This window comes from Peromyscus leucopus, chromosome 17 (genome assembly GCF_004664715.2).
Source record: "Peromyscus leucopus breed LL Stock chromosome 17, UCI_PerLeu_2.1, whole genome shotgun sequence".
NCBI classification, from domain to species: domain Eukaryota; kingdom Metazoa; phylum Chordata; class Mammalia; order Rodentia; family Cricetidae; genus Peromyscus; species Peromyscus leucopus.
The window spans coordinates 54693969-54711494 of record NC_051077.1 but is presented as its reverse complement, the minus strand read 5'-3'; the positions used below and the strand labels follow the sequence as shown (position 1 = coordinate 54711494).

The following is a 17526-nucleotide window of genomic DNA, read 5'->3' as shown; positions in this document are numbered from 1 at the left end:
TGATGTGGCAGAGCCCAGCTTGCTGTGTACAGCGCAACCCCTGGGCTGTGGTCCTGGGTGCTGTAAGAAAGCAGCTGTGCAAGCCATGAGGAGCCAGTGAGCAGCATCCTCCATGGCCTCTGCATCAGCCCCTGCCTCCAGGTTCCTGCCCCCCTCTCCTTTAACTGGAATAATCCCCTGCCTCCCCAAGTTGATTTTGGTTGTGGTGTCTTACTACAGTAGAAACGCTAAGACATGAGCTGGAGAGATGGCTCAGAGGTTAAGAGCACTGACTGTTCTTCCAGAGGACCTGAGTTCAATTCCCAACAACCACATGGTGGCTCACAACCATCTACAAGGAGATCTGGTGCCCTCTTCTGGCCTGCAGGGATACATGATGACAGAACACTGTATACATAATAAGTAAATAAATCTTTAAAAAGAAAAGAAAAAAAGAAACCCTAAGACACAACAGGTCGGTCCCAGTACCAAACTCAGGTCATCAGACTTGGCAGCTCTTTTCCCACTGGAACATATCATATCACCACCCTCACATTGTCTTTAAATTCTGGGGTCTAGGGCTGGAGAGATGGCTCAGTGGTTAAGAGCACTTGCTGTTCTTACAGCACCCACATGGAGGTTCACAACTATCCGTAACTCCAGTTTCAAGTGATCTGATTCTGTCTTCTGTCTACTTGGGAGCTAAGCATTCACATGGCGCATATACACACGTAGGCAAACACTGATATACATAAAATTAAATAAATAATAACTATTTTTTAAGTGACCAAGGGGCCAGGTGTTGTGGCGCACACCTTTAATCCCAGTACCGGGGAGACAGAGGCAGGTGGATCTCTGAGTCTGAGGCCAGCCTGGACTACAGAGCAAGTTCTACACCAGCCAGGGATACATAGTGAGACCCTGTCTCAGAAAAACAAAAACACAAAACACAAGTGAGCACAGTGGCTTGGAAGATGGGTCAGCAGCAACAGCACCGCTGGGCGAGCACAAGGCTGAGGTTGAATCCTTGGAACTCACATAAAAAGCTGGGTACCCCAGCACTTGAGGCAGAGGCAGGCAGATCTCTGTGAGTTCCAGGACAGCCAGGGATACACAGAGAAACCCTGTCTCGGAAAATAAAAACAAACAAACAAACAAAAAAACTAAGAAAGTAACAGAGCTGTAATTGACAGGAGGCCTGTCTTCCAGATCCCCGGGGACAAAGGTCTGCCACCGCAGTGTCACAGAACCAGTGCCTGCTGGATGCTCCAGGCGGGCATTCTCCAGGAGGCTGCTGACGCTGCCCCTCTCCTTGTTTTCACATGGCTGCATCTCCACATCCTGTTTCCTGTAGAGTCTGATCTCTATTTTACTTAGACTTTTTGGAGACAGGGTCTCATGTAGCTGAGGCTGGCTTTGAACTCCTGACCCTTCCACCTCAGCCTCCTGAGTGCTGGATGCAAAGTGCATGCGACCATACCCAGCCACCTCTGTTTTTAGAAGGTGGCAGTGACCCCACGAATCCCATCTACAGAGACCTTTCACCAAGAAAGGTCTCTCTGCCAGGTCCTGGAGCTGAGCAGAGACAGACAGATGGCTTTCACAGGCCACCATCCAGATGCTATGGGGGTGCACCCCACTCCCTGGAGGAGCCTCTAGAGAGGGGGGCAGTAATGAGGGTGTCACTCCCATCCTCCTGACAGCAGTGGGGTATTTCCTCTGCAAAGGTCACAGATGGTAGCCCTGGTAGCCGGCGGCAAAGGAGAAAGTGCCAAAGGGCCAGCGAGATGGCTCAGCGGGTGGAAGGTGATTGCTGCCAAGCCTGACGAACCAGGTTCAATGTTCAGGACTCACATGAGAGAAGGCAGGAACCAACTCCAGCAAGCTGTCCACTGTTCTCTGATCTCCACACATGTGCACGTGCGCGCGCACGCACACACACACACACACACACACACACACACACACAGTGAGTAACAAATGTTCCAGGCCCTATTCTCAGCAAAGCCACCCCTGTCACACATAAAGGCCAGAAAGCCACCCCTCAGCCCAGGCAGGGCCATCCCGTCTTACTGTTTCTGTGGAGACAGGGCCTCGCTGCGGTCCAGCTGGCCTCAATACTGCTCTCTAGGCTCTCATGATTCAGCCTCCACAGCATCTGGGACGACAGACGCGTGCCACCACACCTAGCTGACAAAGGACACTCTGTGGCCCATGGCCTGTGGCCTAAGAGACCCAGTTATACCAGGAAGCCAGTGTCCCAAGCCAATGGCGAGCAAGCAGCCCGAACCCCACCCCACCCCACCCCACCGGCTGCCCGCCTCCCTGCTCGGCCACCAGCCCCTCTCCGCACGTTCCACATTGGCAGTCTCCAGTGGCCCGCCATCTTCCTAAGACACAGAGATCAGGACGCAGCACGGATACCTGTGTCCAGGGTACAGTTCCCAGGGGGCGGAGAGGTGAGGATCCCCACACGTCTAGGACAACAGACAGAGTACTCCAGTGCCACCCCACAGCATGGGGTCGCAAAGGTGCAGGTACAAGCTGGTGGACCCCAGATGTCCAGAAACTATTAAAGGAGCCCGAGAGACAGCTCGGCCGGTGACGGAGCTTGCCGCCAAGCCTAACGACCCGCTGTGACCCTGGGACCCACGTGGTGGACAGAGAAGCAGTCCAAGCTGTAGTCTGACCTCACAGCCCCAACTCTCAAAATAAATCAAAACGTAATTTCTTTTTCAAAAAATGGTAAATTTTGTCTTTTTTTTTTGTGTGTGTGTGGATGTGGTTGTGTGTACACATGTGTGTAGAGACTACAGGCCAGCCTCAGGCACTATTCTTTAGGAGCCTTCACACTGTTCTTTTTTCTTTTCTTTTTTTTTTTTTTTTTTTCAGAGCTGAGAACTGAACCCAGGGCCTTGCGCTTACCACTAAGCTAAGTCCCCAACCCCTTGTTTTTCAAGACAGGGTTTCTCTGTGTAGCTCTGGCTGTCCTGGAACTCTCTGTAGACCAGGCTGGCTGGTGGGCCCTGACATCGCCTGACTGCCTCCACAGGCTGCCAGTGTGGGCACATGCTTCTTACTGGGGGTCAAAATCCAGTCCTCACACTTTTCCAAGACATATCCTTAGCAACCCCTTTTACCTTTTTTTTTTTTTAAGATTTGTTTTGCTGTCTTTGAAAGGTCTCAAATTCACAGCGATCCCCCTGCCTCAACCCCCAGACTGCTGAGAGACAGGCGTGTGCTATCACACCCCACCTGCTATGTATATTTTGAACTTATGAACTTAGGCCACTTTCGGGACGCCGCACGCGCAGAGGTCAGAGGACAAGTCTGCGGGTCGGTTCTCCCTCAGGCTTGGCGGAAAGCGCCTTTCCCTACTGTGTTAGCTCAGGGGGGAACAAAGCACGGACAAGCGCTACGGGATGACTGAGAAAACTCAATCCTGGGCATGGAGGCCGGGCTGCGGATGGGGCGGCCGCCTGCGGCACAGCTGGAGGACGGTGTGTGGCCGCAGGACTCCAGAGGTGAACTACAGTGAGTGCCGCAGGCCACACACACCACACTTCTCCACGCCACTCCAGCCAAGCTCTAAATCCTTTCCCGACAGGCATGGTGGCACGCGGGGAGTGGAGGGAGGCAGGAACACCAAGACTTCACCCTCAGCAACTCAGTGAGTCCAGGGCTAGCCTTTGCTACATAAGACCCTGCCTCAGCAGTCTTTTCCACAATCATTCATTCCCAATTCCTGGAAGAAACCAGACTTTCATCGAAACGTCAGCCATGGAACTCTCTGTTCTGGTTACAGTGCAAACATTTGACACCAACTGTATGCAGACACCTACTATTTGCTGTAAACAAGAAGAGCCTCAGCTGCCCTGAACTGTGACACAGGGTGACACACGGGTGGCACACTTTTTGTTTGTCCATTCATTCACCAACCACGACTTTCTCTATGTGTGAGGGAGAACATGAGTCCCCCTCCATCACACAGGGGACTGGGTCTGCTGAGTCAGAAAATGGCATATCCCAACACACATTTCATCTGTGAGGCCACAGTCTCGGAGAAACAAGACACTGGTTATAAACTCACCAAAGGCTCCAGCTGACCTGTCCCTGGCAGGTCACCTGGGAAGCAGGAAGTGGGTCTCAGAAACCAGGAACATGGGTGTCTGCAACCTAGGCCCAAGAGTGTGCAGAACATGCCATACGGCGAGGTCCCTGCCGCCCACGCTAAGCATCATCATGTCCTTGACCCCGGAGGAACGTCCCACACCACACACTTGACATGGAAGGGTCAGGCACCAGGCACTCCACTGTGGCCAGGAACCCAGCAGGACCAGCCAAGCGGCCCAGCCACCCGGGGCAGTCACACCTTCCATCCAGGCCAGCTGTCCCCTGTCATGAATGTCCCCATCACCTGGTCCCCAGCACAGAGGCCGCACAGGAACCCAGCAGGGGCCTCCATGCTGATTCCAAACCTCTGGGGACCCCATGGAGGGTCACTTAGCTATCCAAGAGGAACAACCTCTGCTTCATGGCAGAAGTAGGAATACCCAAGGCGCCGAGGTGACAAGTTACAGCGCCCCCTCCTCGGGTACACAATGGGTGACAACGACCTCCTCGGGTAGCAACAGTGCCCCTTACTCTCACAAGTAGGCATGAAGGGGAACAACCGTCCCCTCGGGCAGCAAGGATGGAGCCACCTGTCCCCGCAGGTAGCAATGATGGAGACGGACGTCCCCGAGGTAGCAATGATGGAGTCCCTGTCCCATCGGGTGGCAATGGGGGTGACACGTGTCCGTCCTGGTGGCTGCGGAGCGGGCGCAGTCCCCGCGGGCAGCGGTGGTGGGCGACACCCGTCCCCTCGGGCGGCCGCGGCGGGGCCACCTGTCCAGCCCCGGGAGCACCGGCTGTCGGCCGCGCCGCTCCGCACCGGCTGGCGGCGTGGGGACACCTGCGGCGGCCGCAGCCCCGCCCCCGCGCCTCTCCCTCCTCCCCGCCCTCCTCCCGTCCCCTCCCCCGCGCTCTCACCCGTGCGGCCCGCGTCAGGCTCAGGTCCTTCATGACCTCCTCGAAGGCCGCCGTCTCCTCCGCTTGCTTCTGGTTGTGCAGTGCGATCTTCTCGCTAAATTTCCGCGGATTGTTCGAAGTCGCCATCTTCTCGCCGCCGCCTCCTCCTCCTCCTCCTCCACCTCTTCACCCCCCCCCCACTCGCGGGCGCCACTGCGCAGGCGCCGGCCGGGCCCACGGCTGGGGAGCAATGCGCAGATGCAAACGCGGCCCGGAGCATGGCGCAGGCGCACTGGCGCGGCGCGCGGCGCGGGGGTGAGACGCATGCGCGCACCTAGGCAGCGCGTTGGGAAGCCGGGGGAGGGGGGCGTGGCTACGCACGCGCCCTGCGGCGCGCGGTCGGCTGCACGGCGCGGGCCTGCGTGCGGGTCCTGTGCCTTCCCCGGGTGGCGGGAGCGGCGGAGGCGGCGGCACGGACGCAGGCGGCACTGGCGCCCGCATTCACGGGGCTCCAGCTGTCACCGAGCAGTTATGGAGCGCCCGCCGTACCCCGGGGCACCGGCGCGAACCCGCAGCCGTGGTCCCTGGCCACTGGGGCTCACGGCCGGGGACGGGCGCAGGAGGCCCGAGGTGCCGCTTCTGGGCATAGCCTGGCTCGGCACACAGAAGCCGGGGCCGGTCCCCAGCAACACACACACGCAGTTACCATAATAAAGTTTCAGACCTAGAGAAATGTGCCGCGCCGTCTAAGAACAGCGACCCTGCTGGGTGTGATGGCGCAGGATGCTGGAGCCAGGGGATCCGGAGTTCAAGCCATCCTTAGCTGCAGAGTTCAGTCAGCCCGGGACACGGGACGGAGACTCGGCGGTGAAGGGCACCTGCCGCCCTAGTGAGGGACCCGGCTTTGGATCCCAGCACGCAGGTGGAGCAGCTCACGAGCCCGTGCAGCTCCGGTTCTCGGGCATCCAACGCCCTCTTCTGCCTCGGCGGGCGAGCGCGCGCGCACACCGATGCATAAGTGAAGTTTACTTTTAATTTAGAAATATTAGAGCCATGCTCCTCTCTGAACGGAGGAGGTGTGGATGGGGGTGTGTAGACGAGAGGAGGGCAGGGAACAGGAGGAGAGGGGATACTGTTCGGTATCTAAAATAAATGAAAAATGTTAATTTAAAAAAAAAATGAGCTAGGGAGATGGCTCCATGGGTACAAGCATGGGAACCTGAGTCTGAATCCCCAGCATACAAATAAAAGCCAGGCATGGCCATGCATGTCTGTGACCTGGGTGTTAGGGAGGTGAAGTCAAGTCATTGTAGCTGAAAGATGAGCTCCATGTGCAGTGAGAGACCCTGCCTCAAAGGAATAGGTAGACGGGAATGGAGAAAGACACCCAACACCTTCCTCTGGCATACACACAGCAGTAAGTCATGGAAGCTGGGCACAGGGATACACATGTCATCCGAGCACATAGGAGGCTGAGGCAGGAGGATCAGGAGTTCAAAGTCATCCTCGCTACAATAGAGAATTCAAGGCCAGGCTGAGGGACTGTCTCAAGAAGTCAAAAGAAGTAAAAAAAAAAAAAAAAAAAAAAAGAGCCGGGCAGTGGCACGCCTTTAATCCCAGCACTCGGGAGGCAGAGGCAGGTGGATCTCTGTGAGTTCGAGGCCAGTCTGATATACAGAGTGAGTTCCAGGAAAGGCGCAAAGTGACACAGAGAAACCCTGTCTTGAAAAACCAAAAAAAGAAAAGAAAAAAAAAAAGAAGGAAGGAAGAAAAGAGATCAGTGATCAGACAGATCCAAGAGCAGTATCATGGGGAGAGCTTGCTGCAGCACCAGTGCTAGGGAGTTGCAGGCTTTTGTGAGGCTCACTCCATGCCCCAGAGCATGAACCCCAGGGTCATCTTTAACGCCTTTCCAGTCTCACTCCATATTGCAGGTCCCCTCAGCCAGACACTTCACCGGGTGCCTGGAGTCTGCAGCGCCCCTGACTCCTTGCTGTGTGCGTCCAGCCCAGTCTTGTCAAAGCTGTCTGCTTTTCCATGAGAGCTCACAGGAGGGCCAGGAACCCAGCCTTGGTCAGGAATAAAAGGGGGAGCTGAGTCTCCAGGGGCAGAGGTGGCCAGGAAGCAGTCAAGCTGAGAGCAACAGCTAGCTGTCTCCAGTCACACAGAGGGGTCCTCGTGCCCAGTGTGGAGTTCACACCCCAGGGTTGGCGGCAGGATGGATCGGGGAGGCAGAAGGCTAGGACCTCCTCTTTGGCAAGAGTGACACGAGAGGGCAGACCCACGTTTGGCAGACTTTCCAGTGGGCAGCAAGTGCCACATAATACAACAGGTGGTAGATGAAGGCCAGGTGGCTGGAGAGGACGGATGCACAGGAGGTGGGGGAGAGGACAGACTGGGAGGTGTTTTGGTTTTTGAAACAGGGTATGGTGCAGCCCAGGCTGGCCTTGAACCTGTGGAAAACGTCCTGTGTATCTTCTTGAGTGCTTGGAAGCACTAAACCAACACACCCAGCCTTTCTTCTCCCAGATAGGGTCTCATGTAGCCCAGGCTAGCCTCAAACTCCCTATACAGCTGGAAATGACTTTGAACTTCTGATCCTCCTGCCTCAGACTTTCAAGCCCATGGGTCACCACAGTTCTGAGCACTTTCTGAGGTGTGTGTGAGTGTGTGTGTGTGTGTGTGTGTGTGTGTGCATGTGCATGTACAGGCGCCCGTGCATGGGAAGGAAGGCACATGCATCTATAGAGGTCTGAGATTCACTCCTGAAACTTAGTTACTGTAGGAAATGGAACACACACTCCCGTGAACCTCAGCGTCCTCCTTGGTCACTCCCACCTTCATTTTAGCGTCATGGCCTCTCACTGAGCCCAGAGATTGCTTGCTGACTGGGCAGCAAGTCCCAAGAATCCTCCAGTCTCCACCTCCCTTGTGCTGGGATTACTGATGCACCCTACCGTGACAGACATTTCCTGTGAATGCTGGGGATTGGATCTCAGGTCAGGCTTGCAAGGCTGACCCTTCATTCATGGAGAGGCGCCCACATCCCCAACCTGCCTGACTTGTGCCGGCACCTCATTTCAAGGTTGCTGTAAGTCTGCAGTCTTTATACCTGTGATACCAGCACTGAGGAGCCTGAGGCATGATGACGAAAGCCAGCCTGGGCTGCATAGCAAGACCCTCCTCAAAAATGAAAATCAGGGGCTGGAGAGGTGGCTCAGAGGTTAAGAGCACTGACTGTTCTTCCAGAGGACCCGAGTTCAATTCCCAGCACCCACATGGCAGCTCACAACCATCTGTAACTCCAGTTCCAGGGGACCCCAGACATACATGAAGGTAAACAGGAATGCACATAAAATAAGTAAATAAATTATTTTTTAAAAAATTAAAAACAAGGGGCTGGCGAGATGGCTCAGTGTTTACGAGCACTCTCTGCTGTTCCAAAGGTCCTGAGTTCAATTCCCAGCACCCACATGGCAACTCACAACTGCCTGATGCCCTCTTCTGATGTGCAGATATATATGCAAAGTACCCATATAAATGAATGAATAAATAAGTAAATCTTGAAAAAAATTAAAAACAAAGTTTAAAAAAATGAAAATCAAGGGGGTGGAGGAAGGGCTATCTCCAGCAAGTCTTTGCTGGTCTCCCAAATGACTCCAGTTCTGTTCCCAGCTCCCACAGGAGGAACTCGTGACACCTGTATCTCCGTCCCCCTAGGGATCAACTCCTCCTAAGTCACCTGCACTCTCATTCCCACACACAAAAAAGGAGAGAGGAAGGGGGACGTAGAACGGGACAAACATCACACACAGGTCTGCAGTGCAGAGGGTGACTGTGAAAGACACCGCACAGAGGAGGATGGAGCCTTGAGGTGCCTAGACTGTGGGGGTCTATCCTGCATCCAGTGCTCAGGCTAGGGAACCAGGCCTTGCACACGAGGCCACTGTGTACCCCCACACCTTTGCTTAGTCCATCTTTTCCATCTGGCACTGCCTGAGACCACCATTTCTATACACGAGGCCACGGCGGGGGCGGGGTCCTGGCAGACACGGGGCCGCGGCTGGCTAGGACTGGGCCCTGACTACAGTCTCAGCCTCCTTCACACGTGGCTTCAGAAGGCTTTAGCGAACTTTAACACGGGTTGGTTAAATACCAGCTGACTCTAAGCTCAGATCTCAAGGGCGCCCCTCACAGCCACAAGCAAACGGAGGGCAGAGGGCTGGAAGGGCACAGAGGTCAGCAAGTTACAGCTCGGGGCTGCGTTCTGCACACCCCGCTCACCCCACAGCCTCCCTGCAGCTGGATCTTTTCTGACTCCAGGTGGTGGAAGAGCCAGCCTGCTTACCGGGCAGTGGCTTGACCATGACCTAAGCGCTCCTGATCCACTGACCAACCCCTCAGGCCTGACGGAGGTGACGTGGAGAGAATCAACAGAGGGTCCCTCCTCCTTTTCCCCTCAAAGGAAATTGCAGGGTGTGGTGGCACACACCTGTCACCCAGCACTGGGGACACTGAGGTGGGAGGACTAAGACTTCCGGGGCGGGGCCCAGAGAGGTGGCTCAGTAGATGGTGTGTTGGTTTGACTAAGAATGGCCCCCGAATGGCCAGGCGGTGGTGGTGCACGCCTTTAATCCCAGCACTCGGGAGGCAGAGCCAGGTGGATCTCTGTGAGTTCAAGGCCAGCCTGGTATACAGAGTGAGGTCCAGGACAGACACCAAAACTGTCTCGGGAAAAAAAAAAAAAAAAAAAGAATGGCCCCAAAGATGTGGTGGCGCTCACCTTCAATCTTAGCACTCTAGAGGCAGAGGCAGGCGGTCTCTCTGAGTTTGAGGCCAGCAGAGCAAGTGTTCCAGGACAGCCAGGGTTACACAGAGTAATCCCATCTCAAAACAAACAACAACAACAAAAAAGGCCCCACAGCTCATACAGTCAAATGCAAGTGTCACTATTTGATAGAGCAGAAGGTTGGTTAGGCGGAAGTGTGTCGCTGCAGGGAAGGGCTGTGATGGTCTATGCTCAAACTATGCCTAGCTCAGTTCACTTCCTGCAGATAAAGATGCAGGACTCTCAGTTCCTTCTCCAGCACCATGTCTGCCTGCACGCCACCAAGTCCGGTGTGAGGATAATGGACTAAACCTGTGAACTGTAAATATCTTCAGGTAACAGAACGGCAACTAAGGCAGCAGGAAAGGCACAAGGCCCAGGTTCAATTCCCACACAGCCTCTCACAACCATCTGCAGCTCCAGTTCCAGAGGATCCAGCGCCTCCTTCTGGCCTCCTTGTGTATTGCACACACATTCACCAAGGCATACAGAAATAGTAAATTATTAATGACTATTCTTTTTTTTTTTTTTCTAGAGCTAAGGACCGAACCCAGGGCCTTGTGCTTGCTAGGCAAGCACTCTACCACTGAGCTAAATCCCCGACCCCAAATAACTATTCTTTAAAAAAAAAAAAAACAAAAAACAGGAGCTGGGAACTGGCTTGTGGGTAAACATGCTCGCTGTACAAGCATCAGGACTGAGTCTGGATCCCACACACATGTAAAAAGCTGGGTGTGCTGTACCCCAACACTGGGGAGCAGAGACAGGTGGATTCTGGGAGTTCACTGGCCAGTCAGCCTGGCTACATGGTGAAAGATTGTCTCAAGAAAATAAGGATGAGAGGGTGGAATATTCCAGATGTTATATTCTGCCCTGGTCTCTACATGCTCGTAAATAGACGCAAAACACTTGCATGGATGCAACACACACACACTCACAGACATACACTCTCACATACATACATGCTCACACACTCACACACACAACACTCTCAGTCACACAGACTCACACACACAATGCTCTCACTCACACACACAATGCTCTCACTCACACACACACATTCACACACACAGTGCTCTCACTCACACACTCACACACACATTCACACACACAATGCTCTCACTCACACACATTCACACACATAATGCTCTCACTCACACACACAAACGCTCTCACTCACACTCACACACACAATGCTCTCACTCACACACACTCACACACACAATGCTCTCACTCACACACACACACAATGCTCTCACTCACACACTCACACACACAATGCTCTCACTCACACACAATGCTCTCACTCATACAGACTCACACACTCACACACACAATGCTCTCACTCACACACAATGCTCTCACTCACACACACAATGCTCTCACTCATACAGACTCACACACTCACACATACAATGCTCTCACTCACACACACTCACACACACAATGCTCTCACACACACAATGCTCTCACTCATACAGACTCACACACTCACACATACAATGCTCTCACTCACACACACTCACACACACAATGCTCTCACTCACACACACTCACACACACAATGCTCTCACTCACACACTCACACACTCACACACACAATGCTCTCACTCACACACACAATGCTCTCACTCACACACACACTCACACACACAATGCTCTCACTCACACACACATTCACACACACACTCACACACATTCACACACACAATGCTCTCACTCACACACACAATGCTCTCACTCACACACACAATGCTCTCACTCACACACACACAATGCTCTCACTCACACACACAATGCTCTCACTCACACACTCACATACACAATGCTCTCACTCACACACACACAATGCTCTCACTCACACACACAATGCTCTCACTCACACACACAATGCTCTCACTCACACACACAATGCTCTCACTCACACACACACAATGCTCTCACTCACACACACAATGCTCTCACTCACACACACACTCACACACACAATGCTCTCACTCACACACACAATGCTCTCACTCACACACTCACACACACAATGCTCTCACTCACACACACAATGCTCTCACTCACACACACAATGCTCTCACTCACACACACAATGCTCTCACTCACACACACACAATGCTCTCACTCACACACACAATGCTCTCACTCACACACACACTCACACACACAATGCTCTCACTCACACACACAATGCTCTCACTCACACACTCACACACACAATGCTCTCACTCACACACACAATGCTCTCACTCACACACACAATCTTCACACACACACAATGCTCTCACTCACACACACAATGCTCTCACTCACACACACACTCACACACACAATGCTCTCACTCACACACACAATGCTCTCACTCACACACTCACACACACAATGCTCTCACACACACAATGCTCTCACTCACACACACAATGCTCTCACTCACACACACAATGCTCTCACTCACACACACAACACTCTCACTCACACACTCACACACACAATGCTCTCACTCACACACACAATACTCTCACTCACACACACAATGCTCTCACTCACACACACACAATGCTCTCACTCATACAGACTCACACACTCACACACACAATGCTCTCACTCACACACACAATGCTCTCACTCACACACACAATGCTCTCACTCACACACAATGCTCTCACTCACACACTCACACACACAATGCTCTCACACACACAATGCTCTCACTCACACACACAATGCTCTCACTCACACACACACAATGCTCTCACACACACACACTCACACACACAACGCTCTCACTCTCACACACTCACATCACTGTCATCATCATCAATGTACAGCAAAGTAAGCTGACCTTGCGCTGTAAACCAGGGCAGATGGAAGCCGCCATCAAGCCTGAGTCGCCCCCAGCCACGAGGCCTCAAGATCTCAGCCTGGCGGGGTCTTCTATCTGCGATCCTCTCTGGATCTTTCTCTCCTTCAAGGTTTCAGCTCATACATGTCTGCTAGCTAATACAATACATGCTACCTGTAGGCATGAAAACAGGTTTGCTGAGTGACTTTCTGCTTAGGGAACTCCTATTCATCCCCCAAAGCCTACTGCAAAAGGCTCCCTCTTGCAGGCATCTCTTTCTTTCCTTCTTTCTTTCTTTCTTTCTTTCTTTCTTTCTTTCTTTCTTTCTTTCTTTCTTTCTTTCTTTCTTTCTTTCTTTCTTTCTTTGTTTTTGTTTTTGTTTTTGTTTTTTGAGACAGGGTTTCTCTGTGTAGCTTTGGTGCCTGTCCTGAATCTCTCTCTGTAGACCAGGCTGGCCTTGAACTCACAGAGATCCGCCTGGCACTGCCTCCTGAGCGCTGGGACTAAAGGCGAGCGCCACCACCACCGGCTGCAGACATCCCTTTCTGATTCCCAAGCAGAAGTGAGCGTGCCTTGCCACACTGCCTGTCTCCGGACAACTCTCTGGGAGAGAATGGCCAGATGCTAAAGGACACTACCTGAGATGCAGCGCACACCTGAGAAGCCCCTCACCCAAGCTTCTTGGACCCAGCTGCTGTGGGATGTTCTGTATGCTGTGAAGTGTTGCTCTGATGGGTCGACCGGTCAGTAGCCAGGCAGGAAGTATAGGCGGGGTAAACAGATGAGGAGAATTCTGGGAATAGAAAGGCTGAATCAAGATGCTGCCAGCCATCACCATGAGAAGCAAGATGTAAAGATATGGGTAAGCCACGAGCCATGTGGCAAAGTATAGATTTATAGAAATGGGTTAATTTAAGATGTAAGGTCTAGCTAGTGAGAAGCCTGAGCCAATAGGCCATATAGTTTTAATTAATATAAACCTCTGTGTGTTTACTTGGGTCTGAATGGCTGTGGGACCGCGGGGCCACCGGGCGGGAACACAGAAAAGTTGTATGTGTGATGTGTGTGTGTATGTGTTTGTGTGATGTGTGTGTGTGTATGTGTGTGTGCAGCTGGGTAGCCCCAGGTTTCCCCCCAGTACTGCAAATAACCAAAGGGTGGCCCTGGAGTCCATCTGGATGGCACAGTCAGGTGAGGTCCCAGGTCGTGTCTACCCACCCTGCACTTGAGCCAGGAACCAGCAAGATGGCAGGCACAAAAAGGTTTGAAGCCTAGTGCGATCCTGAGTTCAGACCCCAAGACCCACATGGTGGGACCGAGGGAACGCTCCTGCAAGCTGTCCTCTGACCTCATGCATGCGCGCGCATGCACTCACATAATATATAAAAACCTTTAAAGAAGCAAGGGGCTGGGGAGAGAGCGGTTAAGAGCACTGGCTGCTCTTGCAGAGGACCCGAGTTCAATTTCCGGCACACACATGGCAGCTACACTGACCTGGCTTTTCCTGGCTGCCCAGCATCCAGGTCTCTGTTCCCATTTAGGAAGCTCGTCCATGTGAAAAGAAGTCCCTATGTCGATGGTGGGGGTCCTCCTATTGGTTCCCATTCTCCACCTGTGCCTGTACCCACAGCCTTGGCGTTGGGATACTGTGGTTCTTTCTTTTCAGGGAGAAATGTCCACTGGTCATGTTGGCCTTGGCTTTGTGCTGTGCACAGGGAAGATGCAGCTACACAGCAGCCTCCTAGCGAGACCTCAGCAGCTGAACACGGTTCCCCGTGGCCTTGGACACCTGTGCGGCGGGAATGGAGTCTTGGCTTGCTGCTGGCCTCAGAAGTGTGCAAGACAGGAACACAGAGCGCTGCCAGTCAATAGCCTCACAGCCAGAAACAGACTGCAGCCTCATCAGCCTGGATGACACACTCAATGCCCACTCACCCATAGGAGAACCATGTGTTAACAATTCGTGCAGGGCTGTTTCTTAGGTGTTCTGTTTTGTTTTTGAGACAGGGTCTCACTCTGTAACCCCAGTTGTCCTGGAATGCTCTCTTACTACTTTTTTGGGGGAATGGGGGCTACTGAGACAGGTTTCTCTGTGTACCCCTGGCTGTCCTGAACTCACTCTGTAGACCAGGCTGGCCTCAAACTCAGAGATCTGTCTGCTGGGATTAAAGTCATGGGCCACCACGCCCTGCTGGGAATGATCTCTTGAAGTCCAGGCTGGCCTTGAACTCAGAGATCTGCCTGCTTCTGGGGGTTAAAGGGGTGTGCCACCACACCTAGCTATGGGGTTCTTTCTTCCTTTCTTTTCTTTTGGTTTTTCAAGACAGGGTTTCTCTCTGTAGCATTGGAGCCTGTTCTGGATCTCACTATGTAGCCCAGGCTGGCCTCAAACTCACAGAGATCCACCTCCCTCTGCCTCCCAAGTGCTGGGATTAAAGGGGTGGGCTGCCACCACCCAGCTGGGTCTTTTTCTTATGTAGTAGTAGCTGACTAATTCACAGATGCGCTGCCTCTCCTGTAAGCAGAAACATAGGCAGAGGATATGGACTGGGCATGGTGGTCTCAATGAGAATGGCCACCAGTTGGCGGAAGTGGGGAGGATGACGTGGTGCAGACTTGTTGGAGGAGGCATGTCACTGGTTGGCTGTGAGCTTTCAAAAGCCCGCTCCGTTCCCGTGTGCTCTCTACCTGGTGGTGGTTGTCTCACCGTGTGGCTTCTCAGCTGCTGCTCCAGCGCCATGGCTGCTGCGGCAGCGGGGCTGCCGGCCAGGATGCCCACGGACTCACCTCTGGACCTGCAAAGCCCAGTGGACTCTCCCTTAAGGTGCCTTGGTCACGGTGTCAGACACTTCATAACAGACACTGGAGCACCAGTTGAGGGCTCTCCTACTCAACGAGGTGGAACAGGGCTGGCAAGATGGCTCCATGGGTAAAGGCGCTTGCCACCAAGCATTATGACCTAAGTTCGGTCCCTGGGTCCCACGGGTGGAAGAAGACAACCAGCTCCTGACGGTTGTCCTCTGATGTGGTGTGCAGTGACAAGGTAAGTGCCCTCAGCATCCAGGACTATGACGTCCCCTCCGCTCAGCGTCTGGCACCTCACCCCCTTGCTTCTTCTTAGCCCGAACTCAGGCCCCTGGCCACTTCTGGAAGCTGCTGCACATCTCCCTTTGTAGCCCAGGCTGGGTTAGACTTGCAGCCCTCACGTCTCAGCTCTAGGCTGCTGGGATGATAAGTGTGTACCACCACGCCCAGTTTTGTGTGCACGGGTGTTACCTCACAACTGAATGCCGGGCCTCACACATGCTAGGGGAGCACTCTCGTGGAGCTACGTGCCCGTCCGTCACATGCACATTACGTGTACGTGTACAAGTAGAGGCAGGAGAATGAGCGTGCTGCTCTATGATGGACCCTGGAGCTGGGGTCTCCGCCCGCCACAGCACTGGGGTTACAGACGCTCCAGTTTCTTTGTGGGTGCTACGATCTGAACTCATGGCACTCTTAGCTGCTGTGCCATGTTCTGTTTGGTGTGCATGTGCTTGGCGTGTGTGCACACCATGGAACACACACGGAGGTCAAAGGGCAAGCCGCAGGTGTCAGTTCTGCCCCTCACACGTGGGTCTGGGGGGTGAATTCTAGCCATCTTGCTGGCCCCTAATTTTGAATTGTTTGGTTTCAGCTATTCAAAAATCTGTCTGCTGCGTCTTAAGTAGCATTTTGAATAACAAGGAGTCTGAGGTCCAAGGTCCAGGATGGGATGATGGATTGTGACTTTAAGGGTTTAGGAGGCAGGGATGTCTCCATGATCCACTTACCTTGCTCATCACAGCCACAAGATGGCTGCAGAAGCTCCTGGCATCCTGTCCACAGAGGAAGCAGCCAGTGAGGGAGGGGGCAGCAAAGCCTCCCTCTTGTCCAAAGAAACTTCCGACCCCTTGGAGCTTGCTGGCCAGAGCTGGGAGCTGTGCCCGGATTGAAAACAACCGCATCCATCAGCAGTGCCAAGAACGGTGCGGACCGAATCTTAAATCAACCCCTGCGGCTGGGCACATGGCTGCTGGCAGCGTATCAGAGTTCAGCTGGTGAGGAGGGGGCTGTGGCTGCTGGGTCAGCCCCGGGGAACCCTGGAAGGCAAGCTTAGCAGGGGCCCTGCCTGGACGGGAGTGCCACAAACGCTGGGGCTGGAATGCTGATCGGCACTCACCTCTCTTGTGTAGGGGCATCTTCTGGCCAGGTCCCCCTGGGCTAGGTCCCAGGCTGCTGAGACTCGCAGCCAGGTGCTGCCAGCACTGGGAGAGCCCAGGGGAGCTGAGCCGTGAGAACTTTCAAGCTGGAGCTGACTTCTGGAAAGCAGAGCCAGGGGCGGGCTTCCAAGCTGGCCAGGTCCAGGCAGATTCCCACCTCACACGGCTCCCTGGAGGCCCCCTTGGCCTGACTCACTGCGAGGCCCTAGAAGTCACACTTGGCCTGTCTCTCGGGCCTGCAAACCGCCTTCCCCTGAGAGGGCAGTTTCCCACAGCCAGAGCCCAGGTGTGGAGGGAGGCGCCTGAGGACCTTGGCCAGGCCTCTAGAAGAAGCAGGAAGCAGCCCAGTGCCCCTAGGTTCCAGGCGATTCAGATCCCTAAGACTTTAAGATAAAAGGCAGAGAGGCCAGGGCAGGGCTGCTACCGACCTGCAAGAGGGCATCTGCCAGATGCTGGAGCTGGCTTCTGTGTATGGGACGGGATAGAAACCAGGGGCTCACACATACTAGGTCTGCCCTTTGCCACTGAGCCACGCCCCCAGCCCCTCACTGGGGATTCTAGGCGGGGCTCCACCCTGACCACGCCCCCAGCCCCTCACTGGGGATTCTAGGCGG

At 53.9% G+C, this 17526-nt stretch overlaps 1 protein-coding gene across 5 annotated transcripts in view; it reads right to left on the bottom strand.

Annotated features, from left to right (window-relative positions):
- Positions 1-5170, bottom strand: part of Crtc1 (CREB regulated transcription coactivator 1) — a 56523-nt gene extending 51353 nt beyond the window's left edge. For all 5 annotated transcript variants that reach the window (XM_028856900.2, XM_028856901.2, XM_028856902.2 and 2 more), the window contains exon 1: positions 5011-5170. In XM_028856900.2, the coding sequence (XP_028712733.1) occupies positions 5011-5136 (126 nt within the window). In that variant the 5' untranslated portion in view covers positions 5137-5170. The remainder of the gene's footprint in view (positions 1-5010) is intronic.
- Positions 5171-17526: the final 12356 nt, after the last annotated feature.